This window comes from Ursus americanus, chromosome 15, assembly GCF_024610735.1.
Source record: "Ursus americanus isolate L20-20 chromosome 15, mUrsAme1.1.p, whole genome shotgun sequence".
In the NCBI taxonomy this organism is placed as follows: Eukaryota; Metazoa; Chordata; class Mammalia; order Carnivora; family Ursidae; genus Ursus; species Ursus americanus.
Genome location: NC_142141.1, coordinates 33,092,278 through 33,112,106, shown reverse-complemented (window position 1 = coordinate 33,112,106; position 19,829 = coordinate 33,092,278). Strand labels below are relative to the sequence as shown.

Below are 19,829 nucleotides of genomic sequence, written 5' to 3'. Positions count from 1 at the left end.
AGATCGGTAGGAGAAGAAAGGGAAGAAGAAAGGAGGGGTAAACAGGAAGGGCAATGAACCATGAGACTGTGGACTCTGGGAAACAAACTGAGGGCTTCAGAGGGGAGGGGTTGGGGGAATGGGATAGGCCGGTGATGGGTATTAAGAAGGGCACGTATTGCATGGTGCACTGGGTGTCATACGCAAGTAATAAATCATGGAACTTTACATCAAAAACTAGGGATGTACTGTATGGTGACTAACATAATAAAAAATTCTTATAAATAAAAAAAATAATAAATAAAATCACATCATGAAAAAAAAAAGAAGCCCAAGAAAAAAGGTAGCTAGACACCAAAAACTTCCTAGGAAGAAGAAAATAGTAAAAATATCTTGCTTCTGTAAAAATCTTTAATTAGGGATTTCTAAGCAAAAGTTTGAAGAACCATTTCTTTTTCTGTTTCAGAAATTCTGGCTAAGACGAAAGAAAAGACTTTGGGGAAAAAAAAAGAGAGAGAGAGAAAGAAAGAATTTGTTAAATACAGGCCTAATGTTTTGAAAACGAATGCACAAAAATAATCTAAAATGAGTTGGACTTCAATGCTTATGCATCAACATTAAAGTACCAACAAAAAGGAAGTCAGAAAGAGTTTTCTCCAAATTAGACATTATGTTCCAGAAAAGATTTGGATTTGATTTTCATGCTTGGCATCCTTCTGCCTCTGAAATGAAGTATCCTGGATGCTTTTGCAAGGCATCTTTCAGAAGTCACATGTGTTGGTTTCATTTCTATTGTTCCATATTTATGCTCTACTGCTTACTTTTCACTGCTTACAAAACAATTTATGATATTTTCATATTTATTACAGTTTTCACAACAAAACCATTTCATGGCACACATCACTCTATAACAGAACTCCCTCATGGGAAGCAAGACAGATGCAAATCTTCCAGCTCCATGCTCTCCCATGATGCTGCATCTCTAAATAAAAACAGGGCTGGGGCGCGTGGGTGGCTCACCCGGTTAAGCATCCAACTCTTGATTTCGCCTCAGGTCATGATCTCAGGGTCCTGAGATCAAGCCTGGTGTCGGGCTCCATGCTGGGCATGGAGCCTGCTTGAGATTCTCTCTGCCCCTCTACCCCCCCTTCCCGCTCGTGCTGTCTCTCTGTCTCTCAAAAAACAAAAACAACAACAACAATAACAACAAAAACCAGGGCAAATGAACTAACATTTCCATTCAAATTAGCAGGTCTCAAGGTGAGAACAAGTACATTTTGTGTAAAGCTAAGAATTATAAAAAAATAAAGGAGAATGCACAAAGAGCATAGACAATGAAGAGAGTACCACCCAGTATCAATTTTGCAAATCATCAGAAACCCATGGATTCAGGTCAAGAAGGCAATTAAGCTTAGTTGGTTCAAAAACATGGAGTTGGGAACAAGGAACAAAGTTATACTGATAGCTCTGTAGTTAGACTGGAATTTGGAATCATAGACACCCGGTTCTAATCTCAGCTCCACTAGTTAAACGACCTCACGTAAGTTACTTAACCTCTCTGAAGCTGTTTTTGAAACCATAAAAATAAACCTGTATCTGGTTCACGGGCTTATACATGCAAATACACACGGAGTGCTTAGTATACTGTCGGTACACAGTAAGCTCAATAAATGGTAGCTGTCATTATTGTAGGATAATGATACCATCATCATCATCATAACCATCACCACCACCACCACCAAATGTAAGCTCCACGAAGCCCATGATTTTTGTGTAGTTTGTCAATGCCAAATAATAGAAGTACTTAACACATAATCAGCACTCAATAAATATTTGATGATTTATCAAAATAAAAGTATCTTACTTTTCGGAATAAGGACACTTTTATCACCAAGTCCACCATTTTCTCACGCTTTCCAAAATGGCACTTCACAGTCTTGGTAAGAGGCCATATTGACCACTTGAAAATAACTGTTGTTAAAAGCCATATTCTGTTGGGTTTTTCATTTTGTATGCGGTGAGCAACCACTATAATCATCTTTAAACCTGAATCACATCTGCCCTGACATCTTTTCGCTGAGTTTGAAGACATTATAACTTTTACTTTTATTGTGTATGCAAATAATTAAAGAATACCCCACGGTTTCTTTCGCTCAAAGTTAAAGAACCATTTCGCTGAATGAGAATAAATAACTGCTTTTATTTGCAACCTTTCTCTCTAAAATATAAATGCTATCAATTTGGACGAGCCTGAGAAAACAATAAAAACCATGGCTGCGTGACCTGATGTACAGGATTTCAGCATAGTGGGAATTTCCAAACGCAGCACACGTTACCTTTGCAGAATGCTCCATGGTGACCACCACTTTGGTCTTCGCGCTGGACACTAGATCCATAGCCCCTCCCATTCCTTTCACCATCTTCCCCTGCAAAACAGAAATGGAAAAGAAGATGTAATTCTTTTTCACTTCTTTTAGTATGTGGCAGAACAAAATTAACTGGCAAGAATAAGACACTGTAACAATGAATGAGAAAAACTCACTGACCTTTATTGCTTAGTACTAGAACCTTTACAATATTAATATTCTGTTACTCTATTATTCTATGATTGAAGGATAAGTACAGGACAAATACTACGATGTCACTTTTATTACATGTGGCTAACATTATTTTGTTGATGATATATTAGCAATAAGACAATCAGTGGATAAGAAAAATCTTAAGAACCATTTCAGAATGCTGGCACTTTATTATTACAATAACAAGAGACTGAAATCCACATACCCCTGACATCCACTTCCTTCTTTTTAAACACATAATCAGCACCACTGAGTCTTCAATTACAAACACTTTCTAAAGCACTCTCTTGGATTTCCTGCAGATTAAAATGCCATTAGGTAGTAGGGTAAGGCACTAATGGTGTTTCCCTAGTAATGATTAATATGAAAAGGTGGGTCTGTCTAAAACTGGGCATTTATCTTACTCTTAGAAAAATAAATGAAACAAAACAAAAAGTATATTGCTGTTAAGCAAAACCAGAAAACAGAAGCAGAGCTCAGGGCCTTTCGCCATCACCATTCTATTTTTGTTCACCTGTCCATCTCCACATTCATTAAACATTTACCAGCCACATTCTACGGGCCACACACTCTGAATAATTCCCACTGTCTGTTCTGTCTCCTGGTTACAGAGTCCTGGAAAAAGCAGGTGTTTCCAGAGATGATGAAATAAATTCTTACTCAAGTATATTGAAGAGAAATATCTTCTAACATTGAAACCTCCTTAAAATTTTATTTATTTTTTAATCCAAGTCTTTTTACTGATTTGACAGTAAACTCTTAGCTCCTTCTCCATAATTTCATAGCTACAAGTAGATTAGGCAATGCACTCACACCTCGCTTTCAAACACAGAGGTCTCAAATCCTCTGATTTCAGAAACGTTTTAGAGGCCAATGCTAACCACTGCACGAACGTGAATTAAATGTGCATTATATAAAGGAAAGGAGCAAGTGGTCAGGATGTCTTTGTGGTTTGGAGCCTGCTGCTAAATGAGATGGGCAGCAGCTGGAAGTGGTTGCAGGGCATCAGAGGGGAGGGGAGCAGGACAGAAATGGAAGGTACGAAGGAAGTCTGTCTTCAGAAAGGTACGTTTGAGTGAAGCAGAATACCTATGTGGAAATTTGTAATTTTAAACTTCTATGAGCCATGCCTTCATCCTTAGTTAGCTGCAATTTTAATAAGCTAGGTATATTATTTTCATAATATTTCTGTAGAGAAATATATTTTCTCCATCTTTATGGGATGAAATATGAGTAATTCAGAGATGGAAGCAATCAATGTCTATCATCAACTCCAATACTAAGGAAGTTTGAGATTTTAGAGCATCAAAGGACATTAAAGCAAGTCCATTATAAAATGAATTAGCCTGTTGTGGTAAGAACATCCATCCAGTCTCAGCTTTCACAGACAGTGTCCTGGGGAAGACTCTAAGGGTCTAAGTGCTAGCAGAATGAAGAAGCCAAAGAAAAGCAGAAACCAAATTAGCATTTTAAAAACTCCTTGAATTAAAAAAAAAATCCTTGAATTAGAATATACCAGAGGCAAATTTTTTCACCTGTGACACAACGATGATAGGTAAAAGCTTATGCCAGCCTCTAACAAGAAGCTTGTCCAATCAGGTGAATCAGATTTATACATTTGAAATCACTGTCCATTATTTAAGAAATATTTATAGAACATGTACTGGGTACAAAACACTGTGCTGGCAGGAATATAAAAAGCTACGGAACATGGTAGAAGACCCGTCTCTTTGTTTCTGCTAAAAAGAACATTCTTGCCCATATACACATGCTTAGGGGCAGAACACCTGAGATCTAGTCTATTAACCCACTGTACAATATTGGCAAATTCTCTGAATTATCTCTGAATCCATTATCTACAAACCAAGAGTAAGAATATCTGTCCTATTATAAAGCTGTTACGAGGAGTGCATGAAATAATGTCTGGAAAATTGTGGAATAAATAAAATGTATAAATTCACTGACTTATATCATCCTCCAGTCTATTTGGTTTACTGAGTGTCTAGTAGGAGCCTGTCACTGCACTGGATGCTAGAGTTAGAGATGATCACAACAGGCCTCTTTTCCTCATAAACTTCATCATCTCGGGAGGAAAGGCATCCATGAGTAATTAAGGAAATCTGGACCAAACTTCCTCTGTCTAAAGACTTATTTATTTATTTATTTATTTATTTATTTATTTATTTATTTGAGAGAGAGAGTAAGAGAAGGGGGAGAGGGAGAGGGAGAATCAGATTCTCCGCTGGGGGGAGCCTGATGCAGGGCTCAATCTCACGACCCATGACCTGATCCAAAAAATCAAGAGTCCAATGCTTAATCCACTGAGCCACCCAGGCACCCCAAACTTCCTCCCTCTCAAAGAACCATTGCCACAACCCCCTCATCCCCAAAAGCCTAGTGCTAAGTGCCTTTTCCCCCGCATCCTTGCTAATTAGTCTATAATTGTAACACAGTGGATTTCAACTTTTTTTTTCATCCTGTCAGTGCTTGGATGAGTGAGGAGTGAATGGATTAAACTAACACAGGCATGTTCGAATCCTAGCAGAGCAGTGAGGATGCCAGTGCTGACTGTGCTGGGGGAAGCAGGAGAGGGAAGAGATGGCTCAGGGAGGACTTCATGGAGGAGGTGCTTCACAACAGCGTCTATGCCAGACAGTCCAGAGAACAGCAGCATTTTAGTAGGTTAATAGGAACACCTTCAAATATTTGGTTTTCCTGTTTTTTAAAGTAAGTTCATTGTATTGGAAAAAGAAAATAACCTATTTCCTTCCATTTCAGTTCCCAGATGATTTCTGAAACAGAATCAAATACTAAAGGAAAACAGTTCATTCTATCTATACCAGCAGAAAGAAACAGGGTTAGACGAGACTTACTCTCCAATGCAGGTGGGAAATTCATCACTGCCCTTCGACCCACCTTAGCAGCCACTCTTTTGGGGCTCAATGACTTGCATTTCCTGGTTCTGGACTGCAGTTAGGGGTGACCATGTGCCTGAGCTCTAGACAATGGAGAGAGGGAGGTGATACCTGTGATTTCCAGGCCCCTTTATGTTCTTTGGCCTTCTGCAATCTGGACACTGACATGCAAGGTGACCTTGGAGGATGACTGAGCTTCCTTTGGGGCTCTTCAGGGTCGTTAAATGACTGTGTGTAGCAGAGCCCACTTACTCAGGAACACACTGCCCTATTTGATAGGAGTGAAAAGTAAATGTATAGGGCGCTAAGCCACTGAAATTGGGAGTCCTTTTTGTTATAGCAGCTAGTATGACTAATATAATGATGTGGTGCCCAAATGAGTTCTATGGAAGGGACAGAATTGGGTGTACAATTAGAACTGTTACAGCTGCACAAGAGAGGAGGGAGCAGGCCTCTCAGGGAGACTTATACCTACCGCTCCTTGAGGGAGGGGACTATGCCAGATACCGAAATTTACCTCTCTATCCACATGTCCAACACAATGCTTGCCATTTTACAGAGAAGAGAAACAGACCTCATAGCCATCTCTATCTCCCGCCCCAAAATCCAACATCCTATTCGGCATACAAAACAAGAAGCTGATAAAACAGAGAGGTTACAAAGCTAAAAATATACCTTTACATAAATCACAAGAGGGAAAGTGATTCTCAGAGAAAAATAGGCATGTGATGAAGAAGAGATTCTGGGAATGACTGAGGCACTGGGCCAGGGTGACACAAAGTGTGGCTTTCTTTAAAATCTCATCAGCAAACATACATTTCTTGAACGGTGCAACTTTGGCTCTGAAATGTATTCTGGCTAGCATAATGGAGAGATGATTGCTGGATACTCATTTCATGGCCAACTCATCTTTTTGCAGTTAAGGACAGACTCCGGTATTAAGTATGCAAGGAAAACAACAATAAGATGAACTAGAAATGCTGTGCGCTCTATTATGACACACTTACAAATTTTTCTAAAACGATACTGACTCAAGCATTATCCTCATTTCACGAATATTTTTTTATTCAAGGTCAATTATAAACCAGATAGCAAATTAGGAATTAAAAATAAAAGATGAATACGGTTATCTACCTTTTTTCTAGAAAGTAGATTTAAACTGAAATCAATATTTTAAATATATTTTACCTATTACTTTGATCCTATTTCCTAATAAGAGAATTTGAAAGAAAGTAAAATAAATTATGTTAATAACATTAAAAAAAAACACCTCAATGTATCCAAGTACAAATATTAAATTGCACTCCCAATGATAGTAATTCAAATTCTAAACATGACCTTTAGTGATGTTTTAAGGATTTTACAGAAAGGTAAAATGAATATATTTGAACAGTTCTGTGAAATGCGGTTTAAAATACAATATAAAACATACTGAAAATGATTCTTGCCATCACCTTTATCATTGGTATATAGGTAGTAATGGCTTATTTGCAGATTTGTTATATTCTGGTCTTAAGTGAGAAACAATGTACAACATACAGAAACAATTTTTAAAGCATTTTAAATTAATGCTATGTGACTTACTGGAAAATGTTAACTGACTGGAAGAAAAAGGGAAAGATAGCTGGGGAGTGATTTAATAATAAAACTAGGTCTTGCAGCTCAATATTAAACACCAGAACGTTTAGTACCCACCTCAATCCAAATGTAATAAGCCTCTTTACTTCTATCTCACTTCCCCACTATGAAAAAATACTCTACGAAAGAAAGACCCTCTAAATATGCTCCTAGCTAAAGAGTAGGAGTGAGGGAAATAAGAAATAGAAGATCAATATTTGCTTAAACTAAAGGAGAGGCTAGAACTCTTTTAGTGAAAATAAAAGATTTACAGTTTGCCTTATAAGGTTTTGCCAAATTATAACAAAGCAACAGTAGTAAAATTTCTCTTTTCTGCATTATTGTATTCAAAACCAAGAAAAATGTGACTTTCCTTTCAAAGATTAATTTTATTTCCCAGGATAGGTGGATTGATCATGTAAACCAGCTAATACAGAGCTAGAAATATAATTACAGTCTTTATAACCAGGTAAGTTAACAAAATTGCTTGTAACAAATCTCAGTTATCAATCATAATATGGACTTAAAAAAAAAAGAAAAGCATGTCAAAAAGCAGCACTTGTGCCTGGGTGGCACAGCGGTTAAGCGCCTGCCTTCGGCTCAGGGCGTGATCCCGGCATTATGGGATCGATCCCCACATCAGGCTCCTCCGCTATGAGCCTGCTTCTTCCTCTCCCACTCCCCCTGCTTGTGTTCCCTCTCTCGCTGGCTATCTCTGTCAAATAAATAAATAAAATCTTAAAAAAAAAAAAAAAAAGATTCCAGGAGGGGTAAACTCAAAAAAAAAAAAAAAAAAAAGCAGCACTTGGACAAACTCAAAACTTCATTTTAGTAAACTCTCTTATTCCTGTTCTCTCGGGGACCTTGTTCAGCAACTATCCCCTTGGCTCCACTTTCTCCCCCTTCTTTAGGTCCTCCCTGTTGATCCCTCAATGCACTAAAATCTGGTTTCTGCCCTGACCATACCTTTGAAGTGAGAACTACTCTATCAGGTCTCTAACATTTAACTATCTGTTTTAGTAGACATCTTGTGGGGTTATTTTAGTATATTCCTGCACCTTTCTACATTTTACACTTTTTTTTTAACCAACTCCTTGAAATGCTCCATTCATGGGCTTCCAGGGTACAATACTCCCCCTGTCTTCCTACTTCAAGGCTTTCAAGCTCCTTCCTAGCACCCCTTTTTCCACCCCAGCTGTGTGTGTTGGCCAACTTAAAAGCTCTGTCCTTGACCTTCTGCTCTTGCCTCTACTTCTCTGAGAGTGACTTCATCTGCTCTCATGATATAAACTGCCCGTCTCCAATGACTTTTAAAGCCTCATTTCCAGCTCAGATTCTTCCTCCAAGTCTCAGACTTCAATATCCAAAAGTTTCCCAATCAGGTGGCACAATCTGTAAGCTAATTCCCAAAACTATTTCCTCTTATTCCTGGGCACAGTTAGACATTTTCCAGCCTTCCTTAAGGTTGGTCATGTGCATAAGTTCTGGTCAACAGAGAGTGGGTGAAAGTGACATATTCCAGAGTTGTTAGACCATAAAACCTTCCAAGAACTATGGTCCATGTTCTTCCCCTTTCTGCCAACTACATGTTGAAAATGGTAGAGCCATGGATAGAAGGAATCTCAATTCCCAAATTAGTGCACTGAAGAGAGCTGCCTGCCAATCAGGGATACTTCTTTTGGTTCTGGGTGAGAAACAAAAACTTCTTTATGTTAATTATGACATGCCTCCACTCAGTATGGTCCAAATTAAATTAAGTATCTTTACCAAGTCAAATCTCATCTACCTACTAACTTCCTATCTCAGTTAGTGGCCAACCACCCACATCAAGATCCAAATCAGAAACTTCCTTATCTCTTGCATCTCCTTCATTATCTATGTGCAATCAGCCATTCAATCACAAAGAACTCTAACTTTTCCAGCATTTCTTGAACTTGAACTTTTCTCACCCAAGATCCTTGTGATTTCTCCTGAGTGTTGTAACAACATCCCTACTAGTCAACTTATGTCCAGCCTTGTCTCTCAAATCTTTCCAACCCACAGCCATGAAAGTAATCTCTCTAAAATGAGTATTTTATGTTATTCCTCTGCTTAAATCGTTACAGTAGTTCCCATGTGTGCCAGGGCAGAGTTTACGCGCCTCAGCTGGGATATGAGGCCTGGGACAACCTTGCCTCAACCCTCCTCATTTCCTCACACCCCAGACCCCACTTCTGTGCCAGGAATAGTGAGCTGCTTGTGCACAGTATATGGCTTCACACTACACCATAAGGTCCCACCCTCATTCTATTAAGTGTACGCCAGCTCACTCTTTATGTATCAAATCATGACTACTTCTTCCAGGAAGTATTCACAGGCCTCTGCACCACCCCATCAACAAGATTTGATTAGGGACCTCTCGTGGGTGCTTTCAGAGCAGCCTTGCTTCTCCCTATTGTAGAATCTGCCAAATGACCTGCATTAAGATCAGGGATGATGTTCCACTGGCAGGTAGTGGCCATCCCATACAGGTAGTTATTACTGCAATTCCTCCTCATAAGACGCACCCTAACCCCTCCCTGAGCAACCTCTTCCCAACTGCACCACCATCTAGCCACTGAAGATATAACAATGGGCCTCCAAGACCCAATGCAGCTATGATTACCGTCTGTTCTGATTGACGACATTTATTCGGATTAATCAGTGCCTGTACACTAAAGGAATCAATTAACTTCAAGGAGAAAAAGTGACTTCTGTTCTTAGCTATTAACTACCCTGATTCTCTCATTTTCTAAAAGTATAAATACCACTCAATAGTGTCTTCATAGTTCACTTATGAAACCTCATCATTTCAAGTAAAGAAAAAATTGCAACGCACATAAAATTGATTGTGAATCATTAACTCCACCTTTGTACAGGAGATTAGTAAGCATTCATTAGGTGAATAGTTAGAAGTATGAAAATTTCACATTTTCTTCTCCTAAGTTATAATCAATGTGTGACTAGGTTTCTTTTGGTTATAAATGAAACACTTTGGATAGGTTAATTTCTTTGTATAAGATCAGATAGACTAACTCTGTTCTACTTTACTGGATTAATAAAATGGACAGGAGAAAAACTCTGTTATTCTTAGCTCTGTTTTGAAGCTATAATTTCAGTTTTCATAGAGTCAATTCATAATTCTGCAGAGATGAAAACAGACATCAAAGAACTTGGCTAGGGGACTTCACCTTGTTTTATCAGGCCTCCTACAGAAGACATCGACGGAAAGAGCTTGAGCAAGTGCTCCAGGATACATATAAGGGGATTTGTTTTTATTTAAAATGATTAAGGATTATTACATATAAATAAGTAATATTTAATTGAATTTATTAAATACAACTAAGTACTGGAGCTTCTGGTCTTGTAAATTATCCAGAAACAGAATAAGTATAATATTTAAAATCCAAGGATAAGTTATTTTCTACATCAACAACCTCTTCCTTCCCTTGGGTCACTGAGAGAAATGTATTAGAATCACAGGAAATTGCCACATGTGACCATGTGTGACCTCCAAACACAGGAATTTCATGCGGTTGGTTCAAACTCATGTTCTAATGATAGGATAACAGATCCCACTTACTATCACACAGAATTTATTTTAAAGGCTGATATTATTTTTTGGAAATCCCTAGATAATCACAACATGCGAGCTAAAAATACAAATTAAAAGGTAACAATAATTTTTATTTGTCTGCATGTATAAATGATAAAATATATCAATTCCTTCAACAACTCATTTACATGGAATACAAAATTATTACTACTTCTTCTGGAACTAGAAAATAGTTGTTTTGAGAAATTTTATTTTCTGATTCCTAAAACAGGACGTGGGTTGGTTGGGATGGAGGGGGAGGTGTGAGAACAAGAACCATGGGCTGAAACACACCTCCTCCATCACCTCCTCCCTCTGTCTGTAAGCTATAAGGCACGCAGTTACAGTTATCATAATTACGCTGCCATCTCTGACAGCTGAACGCAATTCCTAGAGAGAGACAGTGACCGAAGGAACATTATTAAGGAATACATGGAAATCATTACCAATGTTTTTAATCCACAGTAGAAAAGATTTAAAAAATAATATAAAAGATCACTTAAAAGTAAGAAACAAGACAAAAAACTGCTTACGAGCAACTGTGAGAGTATGCTATGTATATTAAGTGTGGGTGACCTATTAGGCAAGTGTTAGAGGGTTAGGTGGAAGGACATAAGACCATTTTGACTCTACACTTAATAAGTACTCTCTTTATTCCCAAGATGTCTTCCAGAGTCAGCTGATGACCCAGTTTAATGACTGCCCCATACCTCCTGAGAGTTAACAGCTATGAACATTCATGTCAAACTGATAACCCTTTGGTCATTACTGAAGAGTCTTTTAAGTTTTTTCCTCCTGTGCAAGTTCTGATCTGTAACATGTTGACCTGATGGCTCTGACATATGAAGAAAAGTCTCACCTCTGGTTTTCTCAGAAAGCATACCCTATCTTCAGGACTAGAACCCTGGGCAACATCATTCCACAGAGATTCAGATCCTGGGACCAGTAGGTGGTCTGACCCCAAGAGGGAGAAGCACACCATCTTTCTGAGAATAACCCACCTCTGAGACCAAGCGAGAAAGCTAGGGAGCCATGTCACTGTGTGTGTGTTGAGGGGGTGGGAAGCCTAACATCACAGGCATCGTAAGTCAGAAGCCCAAGTTTTCCTTTGAGGACCCTGGAACTGAAAGTGCATAAAAGGCAAAACGGTTCCTCCTAAAACTGAGGAGAATAAGGTGGAAACAAAAAACTTTTTCAAACATTAAAATAAGGTTGAGAAAATTACTTCAAGGAATTTGCCATAAATTTAATATTTTTGAAAGATCTGTAACAAGGGATATTGAGGGAGCATTCATTTCTACTTATCTTTTCAAGAGCCAGCTCTCGGATGACCAAAAAAAAAGAGAGAGAGAGAGAGAGAAAGAGAGAAGAGAGAGATGATGCTGGGAATAAAAATGAAAAGTGAAGCATCTTTAAAGATTTATTTATTTATTTTTGGAGAGACACAGAGAGAGAAAGCTCAGAGGGGAGGGGCTGGGGGAGAGGGAGAATCTCAAGCAGGCTCCACGTCCAGTGCAGAGCTGGACACAGGGCTCGATCCCACAACCTTGAAATCATGACCTGAGCAAAATCAAGAGTTGGACGCTTAACCAACTGAGCCACCCAGGTGCCCCAAGTGAAGTGTCTTTAAAGACAAGTAACGAGAAAAAAGAAAACCTTGGGGGTAAGATCTTGGTAATGTAGAAATTAAAATACTGAGAATAGAATAAAAAATTAAAAATATTCTTTTGAAATAAAATATAAAGAAAGATTAAAAGAGTAGAAATATAGAGAAACAAGTAAACTTTAACTCATTTCTTGATATGCCAGGGTTTTAACTCCCTAAACTTTGTTAAGTTTCTGATCTTGATGTCGTGATACTTTATCTCTAACTTCCATAATACTAGAAAAGGATATCATCCACATGACAAAATAGTATTAAAAACCAATGTATGAGTTAAAAAACTTGAGTATTTCAGATATATTTTATATGGAGCCTAAGCTGAGGGGTATTTAAATCTAGTACATCCTCAGGTGAGTAGCAAGAGCTGCAGTAAGTAGGGATTGTACTGCTTTTGTCGTTACAACACCTGGTGGGCAGACACGACTTCATTCACATTCACCTGGAACTCATGCGTGGCAAATACCGGGAGCTGGGGTGTACTTGCCAGAATCATTTTTATTCCCAAGAATGCCGTGTTTAGGGCTGGTATTTAGAAGAAAACAGTCTCTTGATAATCACCCTGACACACAGGTGTTCAGGAAAGAGTTACTTTTTTCCCTCTAACCTCAGGAAAGTTCTTTATTATTCAAAACTGTATGACTGTGGGTTAGTACAAGCATACTTTGTTTTACTGTACTTCGCACATACTGTATTTTTTACATATTGAAGGTACGTGTCAACCTTGCATTGAACAAGTCTACTGGAGCCATTTCTCCAACAGCATTTGCTCAGCTCATGTCTGTGTTACATTCTAGTAATTCTCGCCACACTTCAAACTTTTTTGTTCTTGTTATGGTGATCTGTAATCTTTGACTTTACTGTTGTAATTGTTTTGGGGTGCCATCAGTCATACCCACATAATAACGACCTTCATTAATGTTGTGGGTGTTCTGACTGTTCCACCAACTGGCCACTCCCTCATCTTTACCTCACTTCAGGTCTTCCTATTCCCTGAGAAACAACAATATTGAAATTAAGACAACTGATAACCCCACAATGGCCTCTAAGTGATCAAGTGAAAGGAAGAGTCTCACATCTCTCACTCTAAATTGAAAGCTAGAAATGATTAAGCTTAGTGAGGAAAGTACATTGAAAGCTGAGACAGGCCCAAAGCTAGGCCTCTTGTGCCGGTTAGCCAAGCTGTGAATGCAAAGGAAAAGTTCTTGAAGGAAATTAAAAGTGCTAGTCCAGTGAACACACATATAAAATGAAAGTAAAACTGCCTTACCGCTGATACGGAGAAAGTTTCAGTGGTCTGGATAAAAGATCAAACCAGCCACAACAATCCTCTTCAGCTAAAGCCTAATCCAGAACAAGGCCCTACGTCTATTCGATTCTATGAAGGCTGGGAGAGGTGATGAACTTGCATAAAAGTATGAAGCCAAAAGGGGCTGTTCATGAGGTTTCAGGAGAAAAGCCATTTTCGTAACATAAAGTACAAGGTGAAGCAGCAATGGCTGATGCAGAAGGTGCATCAATCCAGATGTAGCTAAAGATTAATAATGGAGATGGCTACACCAAACAGGTTTTCAATGTGCATGAAACAGCCTTCTCTTGAAAGAAGATGCCATCTAAGGCTTTTCGTAGCTAGAGAGGAGAAGTCAATGCGTGGCTTCACAGCTTCACAGGACAGGCTAACAGAGCTGGTGAATGTAAGTTGAAGCCAATGCCCATTTACCATTCCAAAAATCCTAGGGCCCTTAAGAATTATGCTAAATCTACTCTGCCTGTGCTCTATAAATGGAACAACACAGCCTGGATGACAGCTCATCTGTTTACAACATGGCTTACTAAATATTTTAAGCCCACTATTGAGAACTACAACACACACACACACACACACACACACACACACACACACACACAAAGATTCCTTTCAAAATATTACTGCTCATTGACAATGCACCTGGTGACCCAGGAATTCTGATGGAAATGTAGAACACAAGATTAGGGGACATTCTATAGAGCATCTGGCCAGTACTTCTCCAAACTATCAAAGTCATGAAAAACAAGGAAAGACAGAAACTGTCACAGAGAAGTCTTTTTCTCAGAAGAGACTGTCTTTTCCCAGAGAAGACTAGGGAGATATAACAATTAAATATAGAGAGGATATTAATGGAAAAATTGGTATTAATAGTAATGTACCTGAAAGACTTTTACACTGAAAACTATAAAACATTGATGAAACAAATTAAAGAAGACACAAATAAATGGAAAGACATTCCATGTTCATGAACTGGAAGACCTAATATTGTTAAAATGTCCATACTACCCAAAGTGATCTACAGATTCAAAGCAATGCCTATCAAAATACCAATGGCATTTTTTTTTTACAAAAATAGACAAAAAGAATCCTGACATTTATATAGAAGCACAAAAACCCTAACAGTCAAAGCAATCTTGAGAAAGAAGAACAAAGCTTAATTTGTTTTCCTGAAATCACTCCCTGATCTCAAAATCTATTACAAAGCTATATACAGTAATTAAAACAAAATGATATTGACATAAAAACGGACAGAAAGAGTAATGGAGCAGAACACAGAGCCCCAAATAAATCCAACCATGTACAGCCAACTGATCTTCAGCATGGGTGCCAAGAATACGCAATGGGGAGAAGGTACACTCTTCAACAAACGGTGTTGGAAAAACTGGATTATCCACATGGAAAGGGTAAAATTGGAATCCTACATAAGTAACAAAAGGAAACAAAAGCAAAAGTAGACAAGTGGGACTACCTAAAACTAGAAAGCCTCTGCACAGCAAAGAAAACAACAAAATAAAAAAGCAACTTAAGGAACAGGGAAAAATATTTTCAAACCATACATCTGATAAGGTGTTAGTGCCCAAAATACATAAAGAACTCTTACAATAGCAAAAACCCAAACAACTCAACTAAAAAATAGGCAAAGGACTTGAACAGATATTTCTCCAAAGAAGACATACAAATGATCAACAGTTGAATGAAAAGATGTTCCATATCACTAATCACCTAAAAAATTGCAAATTAAAACCACAATGAATTATCACCTCATACCTATTATCAAAAAATAAAAAAACAAAAACAAAACCAACCAACCAAACAAACAAAAAAACAAACCCAAAAGGTAAGTGTTGACAAGGATGTGAAGAAACTGGAACCCTTGTACACTATTGGTGGGAATGTAAGATGGTACAGCTGCTCACAAAAAATAGTATGGTAGTTTCCCCCCAAATTAAAAATAGAACAACCATGTGATTTAGCAATCCCACTCTTGGGTATATATCCAGAAAAACTGAAATCAGGATATCAAAGAGATTACCTGCACTCCCATGTTCACTGAAGCATTATTCACAATAGCCAAGATTTAAAACAGCCTAAATGTCCATTGACAAATGAATGGATAAAGACAATGTGGTGCATACATATAATAGAATCTTATTCAGCTTTTAAAAAGAAGGAAATCCTGCCATGTTACAACATGGATAAACCTAGAAGACATTATATTAAGTAAAAGAAGCCAGTCACAGAAGAACAAACACTGCGTGATTCCATTTACATGAAGTATCTACATAATCAAACTCATAGTAGCAGAGAGTAGAACCATGGTTGCCAGAGGCTAGGGGAGAGTGGGAAATGCAAAGCTGTTCAATGAGTATAAAGTTTCGGTTATACAGGATGAGTACATTCTAGAGATCTGCTGTACAACACTGTGCCTACAGCTTTAACACTGTGTTGTGCACCTCAAAATTGTACTGTATTGTACACCTGAAAATTGAAGAGGGTAGATCTCATGTTAAGTGTTCTTACTACAATTAAAAAAAAAAGACCAATACCCCACCCCCACCCCCACAACAGTAATATAGCAATGTGTGTCTCTTAGTTTTGACAAATGTACTGTGGTAACAGGAGATTGTAATAATGAGGGAAATCGGGTGAGGGAATATGAAAACTCTGTGCTAGCTCAGAAACTTTTTAAAAAATGTAGTTATTCCAAAATACAGTTTCTTTATTTTTTTTAATCTCAGTATGTGGCTTGTTCCTGTGGCTTTTGTTTTTTCATCAAAATAAAAACAAAACGGAGATTAGTTCTCAGATTTCCCTCTGTGAGGGCCTCTCCTAATAACTCTTACAGCTTATTGCTAAAAAACTCTGCTAACTTCCTAAAAACAAGTAAATTTATGACAGTTAAATGAATCTGTGCTTTTTTTTTGGCTACGATGTTTTCTTGTCATAAGTGAACTTTATTTGCAGGACCCACCACTTACCAATGCAGAGTATACCAACATAAAGTCACAAGTTAGTAGCTGGATAAGAATAAGATAGTTCTGAAAACTGCATATGTGGATTTGTTGTTGTTGTTTTTGTTACTGGTTTTTTTTTTAATATTATTTTTTCTTTTTACCTTTTGACCTTCCTCACCTCACCCACTTCTCATAACCCCATCACCCACCTCTGGCAACCACCAAACTGTTCTCTGTATCTATGAGCTTGCTTTTTGTTTTTTCTTTTTTTCCCCCCCTATATTCCACACATAAGAAAGATCTTATAGTATCTGTCTTTTTCTGACTTATTTCATTTAGCATAATGCCCTCCAGGTCCACCCACATTACCACAAACAGCAAGATTTCATATTTTATGGCTGAATAATATTCCATTGTAGATATAGCACAATTTCTTTATCCAGTCACCCATCGATGGACACTTAGGCTGTTTCCATATCTTGGCCATTGTAAACAAAGCTGCAATGAACATGGGGGTGCATATATCTTTTTGAGTTAGTGTTTTGTTTTCTTCAGGTAAATACCCAGAAAGGTTTTCTCGTTCATACGGTAGTTCTGATGAGGGAGCGGAAGGCAAGCTGAAGACAAAGCAGAAGCTGACACCCTGCAACCCCCCTCTCCCCCATGGGATGTATGTGACATTCCTCAGGCACTCCTTGCTGCCCTCAAGGACAAAGAAACAGTTGACCTATAGATACCACAATCTTGCAAGACTTGAGTCTCCTTAGTTCACAAATGTCTTAGCAGTTTACAAGAACAAAGCTATCAGTAACCTAGCTTCCAGAAGGGAATGTATGCAGACACAATGAAATTTCCTTACTATCTACAGCTCACTGACAAGTCCTTGAAACAAGCACGGTGACATTCCTCTAGGAATTCAGCTGCCTCATGTAAATACTTTGTTAAGGGCAAAAGGCAGTCCTAGCCTGAGTCCCTCCCCTCCACCAAGATCCTGTAAGTCTACTTTAACGTATAAAAATTCCTTTGGAAACTTCCTTTATCTCTAACCGCCCCCCCCCGCAAGATACGTGTTGGCAATCAATCCCCCAAGCATATGGCCCACCGATACACATCTGAAGGGTCTCATGACTCAGGTTTTATTAGACAGTAATAAATGACCTTTTCCCAACAACAGCTTGCCCCCTCAAGGTCCTGGAAACCTTGCTTCCAAAATTCCTTAGAGACTTAAGCTATCCCTAACCCCCTCCCAAATTGAGGGTATATAATGGGCCATTCCTCACAACCCCAGGGCAGTAGCTCTTTCTGCCCACGGGTCCTGTCCCCGTGCTTTAATAAACCACCATTTTGCACCAAAGACGCCTCAAGAATTCTTTCTTGGTCGTCGGCTCCGGACTCCACCCCACTGAACCTCACGTATATTCCCCAACCTCATCAGTTCCATTTTTAATTTTTTGAGGAACTTCCATACCGTCTCCCACAGTGGCTGCACCAGTTTGCATTCCCACCAACAGTGCACAAGGACTCCCTTTCTTCCACAATCTTGCCAACACTTGTTATTTCTTGTCCTTTTGATAAGCTATACTAACAAGTATGAGGCAGTATTTCACTGTGGTTTTGATTTGCATCTCCCTGATGATTACTGATGTTGAACATCTTTTCATATGTGTATTGGCCATCTGGATGTCTTCTTTGGAAAAGTATCTATTCAGAACTTTTGCCCATTTTTAATCTCTCTCTCTTTTTTTTGCTATTGAGTTGTAGAGGTTCTTTATATATTTTGGATATTAACCCCTTATTAAATACATAATTTGCAAATATTTTCTCCCTTTTGGTAGACTGCCTTTTCATTTTGTTGATAGTTTCCTTTGATGTGTTTTATTTTTCCCAATAAGTAAACTTTACTATCCAAATTACTGTTATTTTGATTAGCTTGTCCTAATGATAGATTAGTGAGAAAGTGTTTTTTTTTTTAAATCAAACATGATGATGAGAACCTTTATAAACAGTGTTCTGTTTTATATTATTACAAGTTTGTAAAAACTAAGAATATAGACTGGACCTTTGTTCTATGACATATAAACTACCATTTTTATTTTTTGCTATTTTTTATTTCATTTTTCTTGTTATGGTTTACTTTTTCCATACTCAGCATCTTTTAATAAACACAATTTTATGAACATGATTCCTCATTACCTAAACAGTTTTAGCAGAAAGTAAGTAGATCTAATTCAAGTCTTCCTTTACAAAAAGAGAAAAATTGACAAGAAAAAGTTAAATACATTACTTGAAGTTAAAGAACAAGTCAGAAAAAGAATTGGATAAAGTCTTTCCCTAGTTTCCAGAAAAAGGTAATTGAATCCCCACAGAAGATGCTTCCTATTTTAAAATATTCATTATGTTGAATTTACTGCACTATTTTTCTTTCTTACTGTTCCTAATCTGTTGGATGATGTTGATAGATTTAGTTAAGAAGCAGACAGAAAGCCTAGAGATGCCCTATGTAGCTTCAGTTTAAACAACTTCTAAAAATACAGTCAGAGCCTTTGGGACCTAAATCATAGTGACAACTCACCAATCAGAAATTCCTTATCCAATACTGTTAACATTAAAGGCTATAACTATAATCCAGAAATACGCAAAACAGATAAATGGCTAAAACATGTCAAATCTCATGCTCCTGAATTAAAGTGTATGAGTCTTCCTCTGTGCCAAGCCTCCAGGCAAAACATATTTACTTTTTATGCACAACTGTAAAAAAATCAGTAATCTGTTTACCATCCAAAAAAATTTTTTTAGAAATTGGTAATTACACAGCTTAATTTGGATGATCTGAAAAAGTCACATATATGGAATATCTTATTTTCTAATAGTTCTGTTTAAATAAAGTATTATTACAAATATTCTAATGATCCACTTGAGTTACCAAGTGATAAGATGAGCAATGTTGAATTTACTGGTACAATAAAGTACAAAAATGCTGTCTTTTACTTAGGAAAATTCAACTATATTGTTTGAGGAGGGAAAAAGAAAGAAGAAAGAAAGCTAAATGTAAAATACTAATGATTTTACCTGGCATTCTATTTTGATAGTGAAGGTCTAGAAAGAGGATAAGATGTGATATGGGAAATTGATATTCACTAAGTCTCAACTCCATATGCCTCTCCTAATGCGAATTTACCGAGATAACTCTACCGGTTGAAAGA

At 37.8% G+C, this 19,829-nt stretch overlaps 1 protein-coding gene across 2 annotated transcripts in view; it reads right to left on the bottom strand.

Annotated features, from left to right (window-relative positions):
• Positions 1-19,829, bottom strand: part of OXCT1 (3-oxoacid CoA-transferase 1) — a 130,715-nt gene that overhangs the window by 19,782 nt on the left and 91,104 nt on the right. For both annotated transcript variants that reach the window (XM_087867909.1, XM_045787348.2), the window contains exon 14: positions 2,316-2,405. In XM_087867909.1, the coding sequence (XP_087724035.1) occupies positions 2,316-2,405 (90 nt within the window). The remainder of the gene's footprint in view (positions 1-2,315; positions 2,406-19,829) is intronic.